At 40.4% G+C, this 24,424-nt stretch overlaps 1 protein-coding gene across 1 annotated transcript; it reads left to right on the forward strand.

Moving 5' to 3' along the window:
- Positions 1-7,995: 7,995 nt before the first annotated feature.
- On the forward strand, positions 7,996-15,538 carry LOC115823730 (dual specificity tyrosine-phosphorylation-regulated kinase 4-like). Its single transcript, XM_030787757.1, has 15 exons — positions 7,996-8,027; positions 8,267-8,330; positions 10,118-10,201; positions 10,520-10,624; positions 10,847-10,970; positions 11,399-11,562; positions 11,701-11,837; positions 12,163-12,303; positions 13,366-13,504; positions 13,612-13,693; positions 13,866-14,038; positions 14,417-14,477; positions 14,583-14,712; positions 15,079-15,194; positions 15,393-15,538. Exons 1-15 carry the CDS (start codon positions 7,996-7,998, stop codon positions 15,536-15,538), a joined length of 1,698 nt encoding a protein of 565 aa, XP_030643617.1.
- The last annotated feature ends 8,886 nt before the right edge of the window (positions 15,539-24,424 follow it).

Here is a 24,424-nt window from a genome sequence, read left to right on the forward strand (position 1 = left end):
GAAAAAAAACAAATGCAGAGGCTTCCACAGGAAGTCAAGTTTTAATGAAATCCAGAGTAGGCAAGACACTAAAAAAAAAGCAATCCTAGGATACATTGAAAAATCAAGAGGGCAAAACAGTTCTCCAAAAAACAAAGGAAAAAAGCAAAGCAAAAGACAAAGTCAAAGAATGACACAGGACATTCTCACAGGGGTTTCAATAGGAAAAGACTGAACAAAGACAGACACAGTGAGGGCAACTGAAATATACGGATCAAACAAGACACAGGTAAAACGCACGATCTAAATGACTAACAAAAGTGCTCGATGGCACCATCTGGTGGCCAAAATCTGTATAGAGGTCCCACAGCTAACCGAGGGAGCTCATAGCCAGCCCAATTCGCATTATTTTAGGATTAATGTTTGACTCCTGGTTATGATGTCACTGCGTTCCACCAGCCAATCTTATGTCTCGATCACAAGGTATGTAACATAGTAATGTTTAAGAAGAAGGGCGAAGCGTACACTGACTGTCCAATGGATTTTGTTGATCTGGGAAATCGGAATGACCAACAGATTACTCGATTGTAAAGCACAATTTCTTTGTAACTCCATGTGAAGTAGGGTACAGTCGACACTGAAAATATGTTCCTGTCCCGTTTGTGCTTTGAGGGCTCCAGGGCTCCAGCTCTCCAGCTCCGGTGTCTGTGTTTTCACAGTTCTGATTACATCAAATTAGAAGTGGCGAAGTTGCAATGTAGCAAATGCTTTGAGCAAAGAATGCAGACACCAAATTAATCTGTAGTTAGTATCTTACAATTAAACGTTTTCACATTTCTCTGTGCTGAATGCTGTTGATGTGGTGATCGAGTGATTTATACAACTGTCCAAAATTAACATGTACAGAAACTAATACTGAATGTTTGTGCACTGGTTGAACTTCCCCTCTAATGCACCCACTAACACCCTCTGACGCTAATCATGAGTGTGCAAAATGGTCTTTGAACTAGAGTAAAAGATTAAATCTTATAGCATGCGGAAAACATTGCATGCACAGCTTAGGTACCTGTTGGGAAGTGTGATTGGTCAATCCATCAACTGATCGCTTTGCAGAGATAAATAGCCGGATGTAGGAGACCCTTCATTGTTCCAGTTGGTGCAACCGGATAAAAAATAAAATACAATAAAAGTTTACCAAATCTGGATCAGATAAATCTGTATTGTAAGAAATGGAGAAGAAACACCAGATACTTGGTTTTGCCTACTATATTTTATATTTATGTCTCTTGTATATTATGGAGGGGCATGAATAATTAAATTAAGCATTTAAAAAAGTTATATTTACATGGTAAAATTGTACGCTGTCAATTTTTTTTACAAACTGCTTTTTTTTTTTCGGTATGGTTTGCCCACTGCTAGACTGATAGTACACAGTGAACAGGCTCTCCAAAACAGTTTGAAGTAAACTGACTTTGTACATATCTTTCCCAGATTCACCGCATGGTTGCAGGCCTGCGGATTTTAAATTAGTCTTAGGTGATTAATCTGGATGTATTGGGGTGATTTCAATGTATTTAGGTGACTAATTTCAACATAATCTTTGGTAGTGTTTTGATAGGCCTTTATTAGGGAGATATTAACCAACTGGTAAAGACAGCCAATTGTACAGTTATGTAGTTTCATTCCACTATAGGCTTTATTTCCATATTATCAATAATAAATACATTAGTGGTGACATGCTCTCTGTAGTGCTTGCACTATATTTTAGACCTAAAACTCACAGCAAACACTAAATCTCTTTCACATCTGTGCAAATTACAGCTCCAATTGAGACTTATTTCCTCTAAGTGTTCCAAAGCAGAACTGACTACAAAATGGCCACAGCACTATCTGTCTATATGTTTGTATAAGTAGTGAGTACCAAAAAAAGTTACCAGTGTCTTTTTATAAACATGAAACTATCAGAAAACTAAATTTTAAGAGTCTATAAATCTCCAGTCATGTGTTAAAACTAGCTTGGGATAAGTGATTTTCCTCCTTTTGCTGTATCACACTTTACAGTCACAAAAAATATTATATCAAGGAAATTATTCATAAAGAGTGTGAGTTATAATTGCCTTAGTTCTACTTTTAGTCTTAAAATAACCCAAAACTTTAAGGCGTAGGTTTACTTTATTCATTGTTTTGCTTGCTATAATTCATTTTAGAACTGTCAAATAATTTTGAGATTGGTCATGCCAATCTCAAGTATGGATTACAAACCAGATAAGGCTTAAATGTCCTCTGCCTAATACTTTAGTTTAGTCAACATAGTCAAAAGGTTGTCCTGTTTAGAGACACATCTTTCAAAGGCAATTTTGACTATAATCTAAGTGCTACATTCACTGTGTTACCTGATTCCTAGAGAGGGGGTTTTCTGTTTAAGAGTAATGGCTCTGTCCATTGACTGGTCAATCTTTGTTGGCAGACGTGGTGATGGTGTCCTGTCTGGTTTCACCCTACAAACACATGAAGCAAAATCGATATAAAACTTGTGATCGTTATAACAGGAACATAACTAAATGCAAAAATGCAACTAAGCAAGCTGTTGATTTTTTTTTTTTTTATTACAAGAACAAAAATGTACTAAAGCTTATATTGGCTTACAGGAACCCGCACTTATGTTAGCTCACCAACTAATCTGTATGCTGTGTATGTAAATAATTCTGGAAAAGAGCATCTGCTGAGTGAAAACTAAATTGAATTAAGTGATGAAGTGATGTGAACACAAAAAGCAATCTGCCAATCATAAAATTATGCACTTTGAATGTGGCTGGAATAAGTTATCATGAAAGATACATGCCCAGATGTCAGTAGATGATACCACTGGGGTGTCACTGTTGGGGGTTCCTGGGTTGCCAAGTTCATCATGGCTGTGTGAAAAAGACAAAGACACACATTATGCCTCTTCCACTATTCATGGCAGGCCAACATTAATGCACTTATAAATGCACACATACACACATACCCTTTATCTGCAGTGGGCTCCTCTTCATCCATAATGAGACAGAAGTTCTCTCAAACTGAGAACATATCAAAATGAGTAGTCTGAAAAAGTGAACAAGCACATAAGAGAGTGACATATACCAACTTTAGAACAAGAGAAGGGCCAAGGGGGAGGGGGAGAGGGAGGGGGGGAGTGAGATATACAGGAGTGACAGAATACATTTAATTCACTTAGTTCATAATACTTTAAAATTATCACCAGTTATAACAGTTTAGACAAAATTAGTCTGGCTGATTTGAAAGAGGGAAAAAAAATCCTGCACCTATCAAAGTACAGCAGTTAAAAGTAAATGATCCATTAGGTCTTTCCACTGTTTTTACTGATCAATGCCAGGGTGTTCTGAAGCAAGAAGGTATGTGTTTTGTGAATTAGGCACTTACTGATAAAGACGATTTTAACAAAACTACCCACATCAACAAAATATAAATGAGACAAATAACTGATGAACTTTACATACATATTCATCAAAAATCACAGGAAATGGATAATACCCATCAGTCAACTTATCCATAACATTGGCATTTGTCAGAAGGTGGACCAGTCAGTGCAAAATATTTTATAGGGTTCCATTACATCTCAGTAAAGTGCTAGTGCTAGTAGTTTCTAGTATTTCTAAAATACTAAAATACTTCCTATATGAAACTTTTGTAAACACAATCTACAGCAGAGTAAAAAATGTTGCATGATAACTGAAAAAAGGGTTTGAAATAATCAACCAATACATATAATTTTTAAAATACCTCAAACCTAATGCACATAGAAAGATCATAATAAAACATTCCAAAACACTGGAGTTTTATGCAGCTTTTTTCACCTGTGTTTAAATAGGCGCTGCAGCCTGCCGATTTTCAAGAAAACAAAACCGATCCTGATTAGATATCCTCTCATAATAGGGAAGAATTGAGTCAATGCCGGTCGTTGGTTATCAGCGTAAATTCTATATTGAACCAGTGTTTACTGATTGTTCCTTTGCGGGACACATAAAGCCATTTTCTTTTTCTCTGGGTCTTCTCAGCATATGTAGCCTAGTATGTTCAAGCAATGTCCTGAAAACGATCTTCAAATGAACACCGCCGCAACATTTTGTATTTCTTGTGTAGCCTATTGTATAAAACATTTCAGAAAAAAATTTTTGGTATGGTCGCTCGAACTTCTGTATTCAACCCCTCCGAAAGTGAAGGTTTTCTCTGCATCCAGTCATAAACTGCAGGTTACTCAGGGGCGGCGCCAGAGATTTTCTTTTGCTGGTGCTATAGGGTTGCTTGACTTTTCAGCGAGGGTGCTCTAAAATTTACGGTTTCCCATTAATATGCCGGTTGCTACAGCTTAATTTCTACTGTAACACCCCCGACACACGTACACACACGCGAGCGCACACACGCGCACATACGCAGTACCCGTTCCGCGACAATTGCAATGCCATTCTGTGTTGAATAAAAGGCGAGATATTCAGCTCATGGGATATGGATACAAAGTTCGCAAGCCAGCCTACGGAAACACACGTCTGAATAAAAAAAATCACTCAATTATGCAATGGCCAGGGCTTGCACACAAGCAGCAAGCAGCAGACACAGGTTGTGCACATTTCAGCCTCAGGTTCTGAGATCATTAAGTAATGGTGCCAGTTACCGACGCCTCAGCTAATGAATCGACAGTTTCCGTTCCATAGAACTGATGTCATATGAATGAGCGTTGCAGACAGATAACTATAAGGAGTCAGAATTTGTGCCACAACCGCCAAAAGTATTAAATTCATAATAGGCAACATAGGGAAAAGTCATGCACTTACCATTAGACATCTTCATAACAAAACGTTTATTAAGTAAAAAATGCTAGTGGAGGACGGGGCGGGGAGGACAGATACATCTCTGTGTGTGTGTGTGTGTGTGTGTGTGTGTGTGTGTGTGTGCGTGCGTGGGGGGTCTAAGTGTAGCTACAGCACCCCCAAGCCCCTCCCTGGCGCCGCCCATGAAGCTACTAGTTCGAGGTTTCTGACACTGCTTTTAGATTGTTTAGATTAGCTGCTTTTAGACGCGCACTGAGGAAAACATGTCAGGGCACGTGCTGTTGCAAAGCACACGAACATATACAGTCTTGCAGCTTTTTGTACTATTGTACAACTCAGCAAAGCAAATTCAGAAAAGATCCAACTCCCCATTTCTTGACAGAATGTTCATGTTGCGAATGAGTTCAGGCACGGGATCTCAAAAAAGACCACCGGTTTAGCGTGATGGCAATTAACCATACACCCACCCAGTTATGTGCGCTATTTAGTGCTTTCAACTAAACACGTGAATTTGAATTGCACATTGAATTTGTCTACTTAGGCACTTACAAATCCACAGTCTTAAAGTATTGACGTTTATTGTCTGTGCCTGACATAACTAAGAACGTAAGACGGTCTGTTAAATGCCGTGGTCAGGCTGTGCACATATTAACCACACAAATTTGAAACATGTCGTATTACAAAGCAAAGCATGCCTATGCCATATCTATCTCCGTCCTCCCTTTAATTGCAAAATTCATGTTAAAAACTCGTGAACAGGTCTAAAACACCGAAGTTTGTGAATTAACTGTTGTTTCACTTTCACGTCACTTCACATGATCCTCTTCCGCATTTCCAGATTCTGCCTGCAACATGCTGCCTTCTCCCAGTTGGGACGTTTTTACGCGAACTAACCGCGTGGCAGAGAAAGTCGATCTCCGCACGCTCTCTGCACTGTTCTTCTTAACTGCTAATTTTCTGTTACACTGAGTGACGAACTGGAAGATCTATTCCAGAGGCACCGGGATTTCATTTACCTCGTAATATACGGTCGTAAATAAAAGCAAAAAGGTGCAGTCTCAGTGGAAGTAAACATAAATCTTTGCTGTTGAGAGCAGTGTGACAGAAAAAATCAACAACTTCCATTCAATAAAAGTACAAAAGAGGAAAAAGAAAAAAAAACGTATGCATCACAGTCATACACCTCCCCGATAAACAAAATTCTCAAATAAAAGGACTTATTATTCCGGAACTTGTATGAGTGCAAAATTCGTTTAAAAGCTCAGCATAAAAACATTGCATATCAGTAATATACGCAGGTATGAAGGTAGGGTACAGAGGAGCGAAGATACGTAAATAAAGCTTTTGTTGTTCTGAGCTGAATTCAAGATAGCCCATTCATGACTGTGATGAGAGCAAATGGCAAGAAAATTGTCATTATTTTTTCCTGTTTTCATTTTTGATGCCAACATTATAATTAAGGAAATTTGGGCAAATTAATGAAGAAATAGCCGAGATCGAGCTCTCTTTCTTTCTTTACACATAGGGTTGTGATTGATTGTAAACAAAGAAGTAGGGTGGGATAGTTCAATAGTAGGAAGCACAGCTTAAAAAGCAGGATGACAATAAGAAAAGGGGGATTGAAAAGGTAGACTACCTCATATTTTAGAAACGGTCCTCTTGCTTATGCCTCCATCACATGTGAGATGCACTTTTTAAAACGACTTTATTGTTGTCGAACAAATGTACAGTACACGTCTGGGGTGTATAAAACAACCAGTATTCACGTGTAAAGGAAAACCAAACTCGAAAAGAAATTCAGAACGACGGGGAAGAAGCAGCCATTCAGTGAATTTTCCCAAGCAATAAAAAGCAGACGCATGAGGGTTCAGAATAACAGATACTGTACCATGTTCTTAAGTGGTGAGTCAGTTTACTTGCTCTTACCTCTAAGCTATATTAACGATTTGGGGGGAAATGTTCTTAAACCATCACCCAAGAACCCAAGAATCACTACCAGAGACTGCTGAACTAAACATGGTAGTAGTCCACATGAGCCCAATTTCAGAAGGACCCCCAAGAATATATACAAATAACTCAAAACTGTGGTGATGTTACTCTTGATACCGAAGTTAAAAACAGCAGACTTCGAAGCATCTTATCGATTCGTTTCACCATAAATAAGTGATCAGTGATGTCAGAAGCACGTGTCTGCTTTGGGATCTGTATCAAAAGAAACGTAAACCTCAGCCCTCATGCACTTTCAGTTTAAAAGGCGCCACCAAGCACTTCTCTTGAAGTATCTTGATTGAGTTCATATATAACGTCCAGACTGGTCCTAGGTTAAATTTTAATAAGGGCTATTCGGGCGTTAGTAGGTTATACCAGATGCAGTTTACTCTATAAAAACCAATAGAAACCAGTTGGTTTTCTACTGGTTTTCAATTGGTTCTCTACTGGTTTTCAATTGGTTTTCTACTGGGATTTTCTACTGGTTTTCAATGGGAATTTCCACTAGGGGAAGCTTCTATGGCGAAGCTATTCGGTTTGCTACTACTACTACTACTACTGATTATTTTATTTTTATTATTATTATTATTAGATCAATTTCTGTTGAAGATCGGATAAAATTAAATTGTATCATTTAATGAGATAAGTGTGATTACATAACGGTAACACAGTTTAGCCTGAAATGTCCTATGAAGAGTGTTGGATAAAAAGCGTGTCTGTTTAATGTCTGTCTAAAAAGAAAAAAAAAGGAGAAAAAAAATCCAGTGACCCAGCATCCAAAATGACAAATTACACAAATACTCTTTAATGCCGCTATTTTTTAACTATGTCCTGGAATGTAAATGAACCAACATCTCAGATATGGCTGAAAAATGCACGTAAAAACACTGACATTTTAGAAAATATTAGCCACAACTTTTATGTAAACATTACCAAAATGTTTAGGGGTTTATTTATACTAGGCTTTATTTCAGCAGTTGCGTAACAACATTTTGATTTGAGTGTTAACGCGTTTCGGTCCTGGGCCGTCAAATCCCCTGAAAGTACACGATAGAATGTTTGTAGCATGTTTGCAGCACCAAACATGTAACAACATTCGATTCGTCAGTGAGGCCACAATGAATTACGCGAGACTACGTCAAGTGGCCAAACTGATAGAATGAACATTGGATTTTCACAAGCAAAATCAGCAAACATGAGCTCTAGAAAGTCGCACGCGAGACGTCGGTAAGTTGATGAAATACTTAAAATATTTAAAGACAGATAGTCAAATTATTTCCAGAGTTGGATTTTGGGGCTTCTTGCTAAATAGCAGCGAAAAACGTATCAAAAATACATGTATACTTATTTCCTTCTATGAAAGTGACAATCGGTCAAAGCAGTGCAGCTTAACAAAGTCCCGAACAATCGTAAGAAACTGAACTAGCCGGACAGTTTTATATGATCCTTTTACTTCTTTCTCACAGAAATTCAGTGAAGAGGTTGGTTACACCCACCCAGGACAGAACTGTCCCCCTACCCGTGAAAAAGGTAATTATTATAAGCCTGTTATTCCTACCAAATTCCTCCTTCAGAGGGGAAATGGCAGCATCTCTGTGACTGAGTGACATTGAGTCAGGCCTTTAATAGAGGCCCTGCTGTGTCTGAGTGATATTATGTGGGAAGCTGTATGACCTAGGCTTGAATGTATGATTAGCAATAAAGAGTGAGACCTCGGCCCTAAAACAAGTGCTAAGAAACCCAAACTTTTCATTCATGTCAGTGAAGCTACACATTCTGTTTGCTCCCTCATGTGGGGTCACTGCTTATGACATCTGATTCCGTAGTTACCTGAACATCCAGATGCAGCAGTGAGAGAGGGATGGATGGCTGTCACTCACAGCCATGTCATTGGCTTGTGTCTGAGTTGTCTGAGACAGCAATGTCATCCACCAGAGTATAGGATAGAGTTTTACCAGGGCAGTCAGGTTGTCCCCTCCCTTAGATCACACCTTCCTCCTGACCCCAACTGGTGCAGAGGGTTTCCCTGGAGAAAGGAGGACTGACATATTGTGGACTGACATATTGCACATCTGTCTGTTTCCTTTTGGAAATGAATAGAACCGAGTGTATTGTCTGTGTTGTAACTCTAACGTTAGTAATACGCAAACATGCCTATAATGTCTACTTGATTTTTCCGGTAAGTTTTATATAACTTTGGGAGAGCAGAGAACTGCTCTCAGAACTTGACTGACCGACACCAGTCTTCATGGTAATGTGGATCAGTTGATTTCATCTTATTATTCTTGCTTTTATCAGTGATAGTAACAATAGTAATAACATGTTTTTCCTGTTCTTACAATCCATGCTTGGAACTGTGTTGGTGTCATGTCACAAAATAAATCATCCCAACAGTTATATTATTATTTATATGTAATTACACTTAGCAGACATCTGATGATTACAGATCTACTGCATATCACTTGCCAGATGTGAGTAGTGACTGGGAGCTGGTTTGCAATCTGGTTTGATGTTTCATACATCCCACTAAATGGTGGGCTGTGTTTTTAAGTCCTCTAAAGAGTTTTTATTTATCTCTTTATTTATTTATTTTACTATGAAGTCATGTGTCTTCCTGGGAAGTAAAATTAATTTTCAGTTGTTTGCTCCTATTGGCCACCAGAGTCTGCTGTCTGTCTCTTGTCTAGTGGAGGTGACCTTTTCTGGTTTCAGGGATGTCGGAGGTGACCTTTTCTGGTTTCAGGGATGTGGCTACTGCAGTTTGTGATCTTGCCTCTGACTCAGAGCTAATAACAGATGTCACAGATTAGACGTGTTAATATCACTATTCGCAGAAAGAAGCTGTTGGTCAGTTTTTGTTCAAGTGTCATGAAAATGGTCATGGTCCTTAGTGCACCTTTCAGTTTACTATTTTGCAGCAATTGTGAGTGCTTTTGATTTTCTTTTGAGTATAAATATACTTTTTATTTATTTAGTTGTTGTTTCTTGTTTGTTTTTTTGTTTGTTGACTGTATATTTTGGAAAGGAACAGTATTGTGCGTTCATTTTTTTCATTTGTTTGCTGCAAGACTTGAACCTTCTCTGCTCTAGAACAGTGAGATGCGTTTTGGTTTGTCATACGTCAGTAAACCAGTTGTCTATCTAAATAGCTGTTGTGGCACAGTTAACCATCAAAATGGACAAGCTGAGTAAATATTTGCTCTCTCCCATGAGAAGTACTTAAAGAACTTTAGAAGACCCTATACTTTGGAAAGAAATAATGTTGTGCATTGAGCTTGCAGTAAACTATTATGTCTGTGGCCTCTTGATCCTCATAGGCAAGAATTCCTGATGCCTTCCCCCAAGACCATAAGGATCAAACTGAGATCACAAACCCGAGGTCTGGTCTATCCCTCATGGAGGTAAGCGCACCCCCACAAGCCCCATGATGGTATAACCCTGTACTGTGGCATACACAGTACTTACAAAGAGAAATCTGTGAGGATAGGGGAAGGCATCTTAGCCTTCAATCCACACTGCTGTTGGCAAGGTTAAGATTAGTGGTGTCAGTGAATTGGTTGGGTACCCTTTGGATTTTAGCCAGCCCTTGCTGCCTTGTTGCCCAGTGCTTTTGAGTAACAAGAGTATAGTATGCATAACCTGGCTGAACCATCAGACTCTGTCAAACTTGGACTTGTCTTGTGTCTCTCTCTCACTCTATCTCTGCTGGGTAATTCTAGCAACTGTGCGGTGTGGAGTTCGGTATCCTCCCCCAGGGAAATACAACTGTCCAGCCCACCAGCAGTTCTAAGCCCAGACGCAAGGGAGATGTCAACTTTCCGCAGGTCATTATCAAGGGACAACAAAATAGCTCTCAGCTCTGTTAGGGGAGTTGCCGTGCACATGCAACACAGTGTCACATTATGTCTTAAATAAACATCCTATTCTTGCTGCTGTTAAGTTACCTCAGGGTCATTTAGACATCCTTACTAGTGGAGTTATTGCTAATAATCACATGCATATTGTAATCTCATGATTGTTGACCTTCTGAATTCTTTGAATGACAGAAGGAGAGGGCAAAGACCTCGCACCTTGAGTCCAGCCTTGAGAAGCTGCCAGACTGTGTGAGTGTGTCTGAGCAGGAGGACAACAAAGGCTTTGAGGGTCTGAAATTTCCATTAACTCCCACAGGTACAGCACACACCGAAGATGGGGGATTGTTTTGGGAGAATGATGAAATTGACATAAGTAGCAGAATTTTTTTTTTTTTTTTTTTTCCCCCCCACAAGGTGCTCAACTTTCAATATTGACATAAAGTGTTTTATAGCAATCGGCAGCTAGGGGGCAGAAACACTTAAAACAAGTAATATAATAGAAGAAATGTATTATTTTATTAGCATATCTGCTGAGGTTTTAGAACACAGCATTTGCTTCCTTAGTGTGAAATTTTTGCTGGCGTATTTTATTTACATGTTATTATGCAAACATCATTTGTGTTTTGACCCATTTGCAGCTAAATCAGTGCTTTGTTTTCCACATTGCACAGACGTCAAATCATAATTTGATTGACAGAAATCCTGCAACATACTCACAGTATTTGTCTGGTCTCTGTGTTACAGAGGCGCTGAGACATTTCGGGAACAGACTGACTGAGTTTGAGCAGGTGGAAATCATGCACTACTCAGAGGTTTGGTACCTGGGTCTGGATGCCAGGAAGATCAGCGGATCCCAGCGGGCATCCTGTAACTCTGGATATGATAATGAAGAACGTGGCTATGTCCTGGTAATGATCCTGGCAATAATGCTCCACATCTGTTGAGATAGATTGTTTTGCTAGGCCAATGGAGATCTTAATTAACAGCGTTGATGGTCGTGGCACTCATCCTAATGTCTGTCTAAGCTGTAGTGTTTTTCATTCCAGGTTCCACATGACCATATTGGCTATCGCTTTGAGATACTGGAGGAGATTGGTAAAGGTTCCTTTGGCCAGGCATTGAAGTGTTTGGATCATAAGAACAATGAGATGGTAGCCATTAAGGTTATTCGCAACAAAAAAAGGTAGCTTTTTTTGATACATTAGTATCTCTCTCACATCCCAGGTATGGCATCAGAAATATAGTAGAATGTGTAGTAGTATATATATAAGGAAAATAAATATGATGAAAGTTATGGTAATAGTACATTTAGGTCTGTAATTGTCCTTGTCCTCAGTTAACAACCAGATATCTTTCTTAATCTTAGTGGCTCACAATGACATTTTTCAATGCTCCCCCTAGAGTCTTATAAGTGAATCTTTATCTAATGGTTGAATGAAAATAATGTGTAGATGCAGTTGTGAGTAGTAACTGTTCTTTTGTTGGTTTCCCACTGTCCCACTGGCTAGCTTTCACAAGCAGGCTATGGTGGAGCTGAATATTCTGGATTTGATCCGCAATAAGGACCAGGACGACTGTCACAACGTCATCCACATGAAGGAATACTTCTACTTCCGCAACCACTTCTGTATCGTCTTTGAGCTTCTGGGGTGAGTCTGTTTGCCTGAGCTACTGTAGGATTTACCGTGGTGGAAATTAAATGTAGACTTTCAGGTTTACAGAAAAGTTCTCACAAGCTGCTGAGCTGGTGTGTTAGTGCATTACTTCTGTGTTAGTGAAAAGAAGAGTGACTGACACTGCAGTGTTATGGGTGCTGCTCCCTGTGTCACGTTGCCTTTGCGCTGGTTTAGGAATCTTGCTGTCACTGTGGGTCACTGTGGGGTACCGATTAGGACACACAATCCAAGCATCCAATTTGATTTTATATTTATTAACATGTGCAACAAGACATGAGCACACGCTTGAATTTATATGGACAGAGGCTGAGGTTTTGTGTGTGGTGACTACAATGACACATGAAAACTGTAGTGAATGAACAGAATTTGCAGATGTAGACATAAACACAAATGCACATAAGTACACAGAAAAATATTATTTACGGGAAATGTTTGGTCTGTGGCTAAAATACACTGCGATAACTCGTTGCCGGTCCACGTTCATGAGATCACTAGTTGCACTAGCGTGTGGTAGCCACATCAGTATTAGCTGTAGCATGCTAAGTGGCTATACTAAAAACAATGCATAGGGCGCTGCCATATTGCGCATGTGCAATAATGGAACTCTGATCATGGACCATAACTATGGCAACGGGGAGGCATTGCAGATTAGAAAAGTTCAACAACAAATCTGTGAGCATCAAAGCAACACTTTTTCATGGCTACGGTGGAAACTGACAAATAACGATAGCACATGACTACAGTATCCACAATCTTCCCCAAGCACAGAAACCAGGCACTGTCTCTGAAACACAAGTTCCCAACTGGTGGCCCTTTTATACAGTTAGTCTATATGCTCTGTTCTGCTGAGGTGTGTCAGGGGCTTACTGCTGTGATAGTCTATGTCCCACTCTGACCCTGTAGTGGAGTATTAGGTACTAGAAAGTGGGTAAAAGATTACGGAGCCCATTTTAGGGAATGCATATCGGGATGTGTATGTTGTAAATTAACATAATATGCCTTTAAATCTGTGTTTTGTTTTTTGGTTTTTTTCAGACCAACTCTGGATGAACTGATTAGGAGAACTCACTACCAGGGCTTTAGTCTGCCTCTGGTGCGTAAGTTTGCCTACTCTCTCCTCAAGTGCCTGCAGATGCTTAAGCGCGAGAAAATCATCCACTGTGACCTCAAACCGGTAGGAGTCGGAAGGGTCCCTTCAAATGACATTTTAAGATATTTGCTAATGTGAAGAAAATATGTCTGTGTTGGCCACTGAAATTTCTCTTATTTTTCATTCGACAGGAAAATATACTCCAGATCCGTGAAGGCCGTAGCAGACTCAAAGTTATCGATTTTGGTTCTAGCTGCTTTGAAGACGAAACTAGTGCGTAAACTGCTTTTTAAAATGAAACTCTGTTCGTCTGACTGTCTGTCCATTTGTGTGTGTTCATGACTGAGGGTGAGTGAGTGATGTGTGCTCATGGGAGAAAAATGATTTCCTTCAACCTTACATGTGGATCTGTTTTTCACTTCCCCACCCCTGCACCCACCCACAGTGTATGACTACATTCAGACTCGTTACTATCGGGCTCCAGAGGTGATCCTGGGCCAGGAGTACACCTCAGCCATAGATATGTGGAGCCTGGGCTGTGTTGTGGCAGAACTCTGCACTGGTGTGCCCCTTTTTCCTGGGGAGAGTGAGGGTGACCAGCTGGCCTGCATAATGGAGGTCATTATGCTTATTTTTTTCTTTTTTAATGTACAGGGAAATTCGACCGCAATTGTTCATTCATGCGGCTCTGCAGGATTCTAATTCAAGATTCTAACTGCGCCAAGCAATGCCTATGATAGCGCATGGACTGTTTTCATATGTCTAGCCTCATTAGAGTGCACTGAATTCCTGGGTCAGAACCATTTGGTAATTGTCCCTTTCTAGCTAAACATGCCATTGTTGGTAAATAGGATTTTTATAGGGGGTGTTTATTTGCCATTACTTATCTAGTTGTTGCTCTTTTCAGAACATTTATTCATTTGGCCAATTCTCTCATCCAGGTAGCACACCTTGTGTAAGTTGAGTTCACCTTAAATCAGTTCCTGTGTTTTCCAGGTCCTTGGCTTGCCTCCTGATGATGTTCTGCAAACCTCACCACGAAAGAGCGAGTTCTTTGGTATGTTCTCCAAACCAAAAAAAAAAAATCTTGACTCCACAAATTTTTTTTTTTTAGTCTAAGGATTCTTGTTACTGAAGTATGTTTCATTGCTAAAAATGGCAGGCTCAGATGGGAACCCACAGAACATTAAAAACAGCATGGGCAGGAAGAGATGGCCAGACACCTTAGACCTCGCTGCTGTGCTTGGAACTGATGACCTTTCATTTCTTGATTTCATCAGACGCTGCCTCACGTATGTTATAATCCGTAAATCTCACCACGGGTGATGTCAGTGTGACATGTGATGTTTATGCAGTATTCACCTGTTATGGGATTTTAATGAGTGAATTCATGTTTGCCTGTCCACTTCTTGGGATTTGTGTAGCACCGGTCTTCATGATGACCGAGCTAAGTTACAGATCAATGTGAGTGCAGTATAATTTAGAAATGAGTCTAAATCGCTGATCAATAAGTGCCTCATCTCTTGCAGCGAGAGGTGGTACGTAAGAGGCTCTCTGTGTTGGAAAAAGGCCTCAAATAAGGCACAGTTTAAAAAGCTGACATTTTCCTGGAAATTGGCTGCATGACACGAGTGTTTTACTGACCTTGCTGGTTGTAGGTGGGATCCAAAGCAGCGCATGACTCCAGATGAGGCCATGCGGCACAGCTGGATGTTGGAGGGCCGGCCCAAGGCCCGTGCCATCAGAATACTGAAAAGAAGTCATAGCAGCACTGGTAATTACACTGAGGACACTCAACTCAAACCTACTGACAACATGACATGTAACTAGAGCATTCCATAATGATGAGGAAAATCCCTTGGGTCTATCATTGTAGATTGGCTTGTCTACTATTCTCTGTTTGAAAAGTTGAAATATGTCTGTTGATTTGGTTATGTATGTTTGTTGATTATCTTATCTCTTTGTGACGCAGGTGAGAGGGCTTTGTCCAATGGCTCTGACATGCCTACAACAGCAAACTTCCAAAAGAGAAAGCCAACACCAGCAGCATTTTTGAGCCCAGTTGGAGCAAAGAGGCTGAAGTTGGCCGAGTCTCCAAAACCACTTGAAAAGCACTAAAATGGCAGGGAATGGAAACAACATTGCCACCAAAAAGCCTTCCAAGGGTGCCACTGCTGCAGACTTCTGATTAGACAGCTCCAGACCAGAAGGTCTAACAAAGACTAGGGTGACTTTGGGGTGCATGTTAAGGGTTTATATATTCGTCGTATGACCCGCCAACTGTGCTGTGTTCAGAGAGATTCACAGTTCTCTCACAGCATTTGTGCTCTACTTTGGCCTTTGAGGGAGTGTGTCCTGCACTGACAAGTGGTTACTGTGGAATTAGGTGCATGCGCTGATCAACCAGTCAGTGCATGCATATGGCTGTGTCAGGACATCCCACATGGATAAATTTACTGAAGTATGTTGTTTTAGTACCCCTAGTAGCTACAGTTAGTAGGTAATAGCTAAAGCTCTAATCTGCTCCTTGTTGAAAGCCTGCAGGGACTGACGTCTGTTAGGGAAGCAGTTGTGTGTGCTTATCAACCACTAAGTCACTCACACTGTCTGACAGAGATAAAAGACCTGCATGTCTGGATGTGGGGATCAGGTTAGAGCGAAATAGAGGCTTTGTAGCAGCTGGGGAGCTTCTCCTGAACAAAAGCACTTGGCCTCAGAATATGTGACGTATGTACCTTTTAAATTTTAACATTGCACCCCATTGGTCTCCTACCCTCTGGTTCCTCACTGTCTGCTCCTTATGTACTTTTTTTCTCATTACAAATGCAGAGTTCATTTCTTATTAAAAAAAAAAAGAGCCCAACAATGAAGTGTTTTTGCTGCTTATTAAGTTCATATGTTAAGAGTACCATTGTGTATCTAATGGTCTAGCTGTGGCTATTGACATGTGGTGCTGATATTTCAGTCCTGTTTTAATAAGCATTAGAGATTTTCTATGTGCAGCTAATGATGGCTAACGTCTTTGATGCTGATGAATAATATATGTGTGTGTGTGTGTGTGTGTGTGTGTGTGTAAGTGGATGCTTATTATGTAAAATTGCCATTGTGCACTGTACATTTGAAGTTTTTCTCTTCTGACATTGTGCACTAGAAAAACGTACAATTTTGTACAAAGTTTGTATGTTAACTCCTTCCTCACAATGTGAGTTACTTTGAATTCATTGGTCTCATGATCACATGAGTAAGATAACTGGATTGTGTACATTTATCTGAATAAAACAAAGTGATTCATCTCGGGCCTACTTGATTTATCTATACATTTAATATTAAATAGTACAGGCAAATCAGTATATGTAATCAAAGGAAGAACTTTAACATGATAGCAAACACAAATGAGACTGATCACAGACTTAATAATAATAATGATGAACCAATAATGATCAACCATTTACAGATGAAATATTTCTAACAAAACAGAATTTAGTTAAAAATAAAAGTTATACACAATATTAAAAGGGATTCACATACATAGAAAGCGTAGAAAGCTGCATTACACACACTGTAATGCAGCAATAGCCGGCAACGACAAAGCTAAATTAAACAACAAAGTTAAATAAAATAAAAGTTGCAGGCCTGTGCCGCTTCACTCACAACTGAGCAGAAATCAAATTATGTGGTGGTTCTTTGTACAGTTGAACGCTCTTTCTTGTCATCACCCTGGCCTCTGCCAAGGGAAAGTCCATTCACTCACTTGGTGAAACAAAACTATCTTGCTAATTTACTAGCTGGGTACATTAATGAAAACGTCAAGTCAGTGTTTAATGAAGCAGTTTAGCACAGCAAACAACAATCAAACTTCTTAACAATTATCACTTAGATAATCATTTTAAATCACTTAAATATTAGTGTACATAAACCTCGAATTAACTTATTTCGGACACACCACAAAATCTCCTCAGATTCTTCTTCCTCTCTTTCAACTCTCTTCCCCAGATGCTCTCCCTCGCATGCGCAGTATCTCGCGAACTCCTGTCAAACATACAGAAATACAACGGACACATTCCAAAATGAATATGAACAACAACAAAACAATGTAATAACAAATAGTAATAATTTTAACAATATGTAACCTATAACAATGTCCAAGTTTTTACATTTTAACTGGGCTACACCCTCCCTCTTCTAAATGTCCTGAACAAACAGAACCTTTCTTTTAAACTCGAAAGCATAGAAGGTATATGAATTTGTCTGTATTAACTATTGCCAATCTTAATAATGACTTCTCCTTGAACTTTGGTGAGAGGTTGGACTCCCACTTTTCCATGCCCATCATTTGTAAGTCTCATGACTGGTTTCACCATTGTCTTAGGGTGAATCTCAGGTTTCATAATCACTTTGTCCTCTGCCGTGGTGATTGCCTCTTGGTCTTTGTCAGACACTGACTCTGGGTCAGCTTCATCCCCTGTATCTGAATCCCACGCAGGATTACCTCCAGTTAAGTACTGTAGGGGCTCCCAGATTTTGTAAGCTCTTGAAGCTCTTGAAAGGCTTCCTGAACTTTGGGCACTTGTTTGTTGCTCTTGTGAGTCTCAGCTCGAGTCCTTGGCCTAATAATTTGGTCCTCATCAGTGTCTACCTGTGGCATCCTCACCATCTGTCCAGCAGGCAGTGGGTGATCTTGATGAATGGTCTTAACATCTCCTCTCCCATCTTCAGGTTTGTTAAATCTGGAATCCAACCCTCTTGTCATATGACCGCTTGTTTCTCTTGTGAATCTTATCAGCAGCCTCAGAGGCAAGCTTGTAGGCTCTCTACAGGGTCTTCCTTCAGCTTGGTTACATAGCAGGAGTGGCACTTATCTTCTTGACCATCTACAGAGGCTCCAAAACACAAATCTACTGAGAGCCTTTTCTCTCAGCCAAACAATAAATAGTTGGGCGAATACCCTGTAGCGTCACACTTAGTGCTACTGTAGGCATGCACCAAGTACCCAATACGTTGCCTCCATCGGTGCCTCTTCTCATGATTAAGAGTATCCAGCACGGAAAGTAAAGTTCTGTTGAACCTTTCAGGCTGAGGATCTCCCTGTGAGTGATACAGAGTGGTCCATAACTTCCGAATCCCCATCATCTTCAAAAGTTTTCGAATAAAACAGCTTTCAAAATCTCTCCCTTGGTCTGAATGGATCCATGCAGGCAGACCATAATGTACAGAATACTTGTCAACTAGGATCATCGCCGCAGTCTGAGCTCTCTGGTTTTTGAATCCTGGGCGTACCATGTTAAATCATTGGTGACCACTAACACATTGTGTATGCCATTGGAGTCCGGTTCCATTCAAAGAAAGTCAACGCATATGAGATCCATTGGTCCACTGCTCACAATCTGGTGCAACACCTGCTCTCTGACTAGGTATCTTTCAAGTAAGATACTCTCTGCAGTTTTTCATGTACTGTTCAACATCCTTTGACATTTTCGGTCAAAAGAATCAACTCCTCAGCTGGTCAGCTGTTCTTTCTACTCCCAAGTGTTCTAGGTCTTCTGCAGTACCACAGCTCAGTAGTCCCGTGGTAGGGTGAGCTGAGTTGCAACTTCTCCAGAGGATCGCTTACTCAGACGATGAAGTAAATCATCTTTCATCATCAGCTTCCCCATCTATTGTATCATGTGAGACAGTTCTAGGCTGAGTTCAGTATCCTCAGGCCATTTTCCATGTCTGACTGCTTGAATAACAGGTCCTACCACAGCATCATCTTTGTGAACATTTATCAGCTCCTGCTTTGACCACTGTCTGAAGGACTTGGACTCCAAGTTTGTTGGGAAAGCGTAAATATCTGGAACACATTCAGGAGAGGCTCCTAACTGATCCAAATACCTTGGTGGTCTCTTAATGGATCCCAGAGACACAGATTTGTTGGCTGATGGACTTCACACCCACCTCTGGTGTGGTCTCCCATTCTTGTGTGGTCCCTGCATCTGTCATATTTCTCAACAACAGGTCAGCATCTATGTTGTGCCTAAGTGGTTAGTTCTGGATATCAAAATCATATGTGAATAAGGCAGCAAGCCATCTGTGTCCTACAGCATTGAGCTTCACAGTTGTGAGCGTATATGTGAGGGGGTCATTTTCAGTGCTTACGGTGAATCTGGCTCCATAGAGGTAATTGTGGAATTTATCCACCAGAGCTCACTTTGAGACAGAAACTCTAAGCGATGGATTGGGTAATTTCTTTCAGACTGTTTCAGCTTTCTGCTAGCGAATGCAACCGGTCTTAAGCCCTCAATGTACTCCTTGTAGAGTTTGGCGCCAAGTCGTTTTAAACTAAGGACACAAAACTTGCTCATGGTCTCCTATGGTCAACGTCAGTAACTCTGGTCTCTCACACCTGGATGTGGCTGGGCCTGCTTATCTTCCCTTTTCCTCTTCGTTCCTCACTACCCTTAGTGTAAGTCAGTGGTTCTCAGTCCTGCTCCTGGGGGACCCCTGCTCCGTATATCTTCTGTCTAACCTTGCTCTGAACACACCTGTTTAGTATGATTAATATGCTCTTGATTAAATCAGGTAAATCAGGTGTGCTCAGTCAATCAAAAGTGCCACTGATGAGTTCAGTCAGGTAGGTAGAGCAGGGAAAGATTGAAAAGGTGCAGAGCAGGGGTACCCCAGGAGAAGGACTGAGAACCACTGATGTGAGTGACTCTACTAGAACATCACTCAGATAGTTTCTTTTGGATAAGAGAGCCTTTTCGTGAGTACTAACCAAAGATGCTCACAACTCATTTTATTCACATCCAAGTTAAGTTCTCAAGTCTTTGAGGGCAAGTCCAAGCCAAGTCTCAAGTCTCTTATGGTTGTAATGAGCATTCTATCATCTGCTGCATACCATCCGGTCTGCTTAGAACACTGCATTGCTATATGTAAGGAATTCAAAGCATGTAATGCATTATCATCACTCCATTATTTATTAGCATACAGTATCAGCATGGATTAGTTGTTTGGTAAATGATCACTTTGAACAGGCTATTGCAATGCAATATGAAACACACACACACACACACACACACACACACACACACGCACAATGAAAGCTTTCCTTTAAAAAGTTAATAACTGTATTTTGCAACATTTTTGCTATTTTTTGTTCCGCACACACACATAGTGTTGTTTGTCTTTGTTGAGCATCAATTATCAACATGGATGAATAAGCTACCCAACCATTTTACATAGCAAAGCCAGCACTCTATGTCAACAAGTGTGGCAAGAAAACAAACCCTCACTCATCTTTTCAAAATGTTCAGCGAATGCCAGTCTAATCAAGTTACCTCCCTTAGCTACGAAGCTAGTAACAAGCTAATGTTTGACAGCTGCTGTGCTGACATGTTTGCTAACCATCCATAGGTGCTAATGTTAAATTGTCTTTCATATTACCAAGTGGCTGACTAACCTATCTGGGAGCATGTTGAGGTGCCTGACAAAATTGGATGTGGTCGATCCAGCATCCTTTATTTTGATACCGTGTGCCTTGCATTTACTCATTCTTTTGTTGCGTGAAGGCATTATAGCCAAAGCTTATCACAAATGGCACAGCAGCTGCAGGTGTGCTTGTCATGGTCACAGTGTTGTTGCTGCAGCTTACTGTCATCTGTGGCCACGCACATGCTTAAAGTTACGCATGATAATAAGGGAGGAAATGACATCCAGCTTGTCAGACATGTACTTAATGCGGCGAAAAAATAAAATAAAGGTTGTTCACGAGTCCCAAATCTCAAGCCCGTGTCGAGTTGCAAGTCTTTTGAAGATGACTCTCAAGTCAAATCTCAAGTCACTGTGTGTGCAACTTGAGTGCAACTCAAGTCCAAGTTGAGTCCTCATCTCTGGTAATAATTCATATACACGAAAAGTTGTTACATTTAGGTATACTTAAGGTATTGAGGGCATTGTTCTAACTGTGTATCTCTTGTTTGTCCTCCGAGTGTAGTTTAAATGCTGTTGTATGTGTGTGTATGGTGGATGTGCCTTAGTTTCACCTAAATACCCATCTATTCAACATTTATTCTGCACTGTTTGAATTGGGTTGTTGCAAAAAACATTTACATTAGCATTTACATTTCTACTCTTTGAGGATGTAATAAATCGTTTCCAAGTATACTGAATGTGTTGGTCCAGGAATTAAGTAAGCTAGAAGTATTGAAATCAAAGAGCATTATTGTGTTTGCTACTTTAATGATATTAGTTATGTTAAAGCTAATTGAAGAGTTATTTTGAAAAATTTCTAGGTTCAGTGTTCAGAGCACTGAGCTATAAATATAGGTTTTCAGAATAACTGTAATTTCACTGGGTTCAGGTTCTCAATAAGGTTGTGGTTCTAGCTAAGTTATATTAGTATTAAGTGTAATACTCACAGTGAACCATTAACCAGAATTTTTCTATACCCACGTTTCTCAAACTATGACATGCCGGTCCGCAACAGGAAACTCCCGCCCCGCAAACCCCCCCCACTGCGCCAGTCAAATTATGCTTGGTGCTTCTGTCACTTGCCAGGTGAAAATAATAACATTTTAAGCAAGTTCTCACGGGCATGGACGCTTAACATTCTAGAGTCTTGAACAAAATGTTACTATTTTCACCTAGTGTGTCACGGCCTGTGAGGCCTGGGATACAGAATATTGAGAGATTGTATTGAAAAAGGTGATTTTAATGATAAAAAAATTCCAGCAAAAACAGAAAACAGTGGGCAGTGTTAGTAGTAAAGTCAGACAAAATGGGGATCAGGCAAAACGTGGTTAGAGTCCAGACAGAGTTCAAAATAACTAGAGGTCAGTCCAATACAGAAGGCAGAGGTACAGAGGAGGGCAAAGCAGTAATCAAGAGTCAGCAGGCACAGGTCAAAGGCGAGGAGGGCAAAAACAGTCCAGGCAATCACAAAAAACCAAAAGGGCAAGGCAAAAGCAAAATCCAGGAAACAGGCAGAAATCAAAAACATGAGCAAGAGTCAGAAAAACATACATGAAACCGCAAGAGAACCTTCCAAAAGTGGCGAGGATAATCTGGCAAGAAATGAGTGGTGAGGCAAGGCTTTTAAAACACAGACTAATGAGAGAATGGTGAACAGGTGAACAGAGGGAAGGCAGGTGATAGGTGCAAAAACAAATATGTGGAGTGGAACCCAGGGAACAGAACACAAAACGGGAGAGAGGGAAAACGTGGCTAAGCAATGGAAGGACCAGGCTGGACTGCGACATGGTGAGTGACAGAAGCACCGAACATTATTTGGGAGGGCTCTGCGGACCGGCAGTTACAATTGTTACTATTTTCAAAGCAAGAAGTTCAGTCAAGGGGGCTTGGACCTGGAAGGGGGCTTGGACCCACCCCGCTGCCGGTCCGTGGACCAGAGTTTAAGAAACGCTGCTCTATACCATTGGCATGACAACCTCTAGTGGAGAGTCTGAGAATTGCCAGGGGCTGTAACAAAGAAGACACAAGAGGTCAATGCCTTTGCACATACAAGTGTGGATACTGTATTTAGCCATAATAATAATAAAATGAACTATATCAGATACAGTAGAATGGAGGCCATCCAAATGAAACTGTATACAAACATATTTGAATATTGAAATATATTCCAATTTAAGAAACAGCCAATCATGGATATTAACCATTAAATTCTATTGTGCATTTACATCAATAAAAAAAAAAAGTTATAATGATTCTACTTCCCTTAAAGCAGAAGGGCCAAGAGTCTGAACCAAAATTCTTAAAAAAAAAAAAAATTGTGGGAGTGAGTATGTAGTTTGAGGTAAATTTCACAGAAAAGAAGAGTCTTTAGTGGCTTCCTGAAGATTGCAAGGGAGTCAGCTAACTGTGTGGAATTGGGCAACACATTCTGTCTTCGAAGAACCACACATACAAACGGTTCAGTTTGTGACTTTCTGGTGCGCAGTGATGGAATCACTAAACGCTGTTCCCTTGGAGAACGCAGTGGGTAGGATGGAACATAGGACTTAATGAGTGACCCGATGTACGCAGGTGGGGTTCCACTGGGTGATCTGAAAGCCAGCATCAGGGACAGACTTGATGTGGGCAGATACAGGGATAGCTGGTCAAAATGAGGGGTGTGACATGGGCTTGCTTTTGCTGATTGAAGAGTACTTGTGCCACATCATTTTGAATCGTCTACAGCAGTTCGGCAGCCTATGCTGATACACCCATCAGAAGAGAGCTGCATATAGTCCAATCATGAGATTCCAAGAACCTGGACAAGGAGTTCAACTGCATACTCTGACAGATATGGTTTTATTCTCCCAGTGTTGCATAGAGTGAATCTGCAGGGCTGTAATGTGGTCTGTGAGGCCCAGTTGGTTGTCTAAAATCACCCCCAGAGTTCTTGGTGAACTTACATGGTAGTGGTGAAGATGAGCCAAGCTGATCAGAGATGCTATGATGAATCGAGGGGCTGTCTGGGATTACTAGGACATCCATGTGCCAATATTCCTAAGAGGTGGCGTAGTCAAGCTTACATTAACAGTATATTTGACACGCCATATATTTTTAGTAAGAGTGCCGCAGCCTAACAGTGACTGCAATGCTTCTGCAACAGAAAGATACCTTTTCACCACCACACCCCAGCAGGCTTTAGATACACTGAAAATTTGTACAGGTACGTCGACGCTTTTGGTATGAGGTGAAACATTTCTGAAACTTATTTCATAATCATTTTGCATGGGGGTCATTTACTATAGCTGTGACTGACTTTTATTTGTCCATTATCTCAACTGCCCTGTATGACGAACACAAGTTTAGTTTGGATCTCCTCCTGCAACTTATTGTTGAATTATTTCACTGCCAACAGTACAAGAAAATAATCAACATCTGTTCGCCCTGAGATTTAATGGATTTCTGCAAAACAGTTTTATTTTCAAAATCCTTGAGTTATAACACGGAAATGTTCATTAAATGGGTAAAAACAGACATCCAAACACACCTCCTAAACATACTTCACAGCACAAA

The sequence above is a fragment of the Chanos chanos genome, chromosome 11, assembly GCF_902362185.1.
Source record: "Chanos chanos chromosome 11, fChaCha1.1, whole genome shotgun sequence".
Taxonomy (NCBI): Eukaryota; Metazoa; Chordata; class Actinopteri; order Gonorynchiformes; family Chanidae; genus Chanos; species Chanos chanos.

Bases quoted from the DNA above. Each gene is read 5' to 3' on its own strand.
- LOC115823730 (XM_030787757.1), top strand. From the start codon at position 7,996: ATGAGCTCTAGAAAGTCGCACGCGAGACGTCG. The intron at 10,625-10,846 runs GTCATTATCAAG...TTTGAATGACAG, and splicing joins GAGATGTCAACTTTCCGCAG to AAGGAGAGGGCAAAGACCTC. The intron at 14,039-14,416 runs GTCATTATGCTT...TGTGTTTTCCAG, and splicing joins AGCTGGCCTGCATAATGGAG to GTCCTTGGCTTGCCTCCTGA.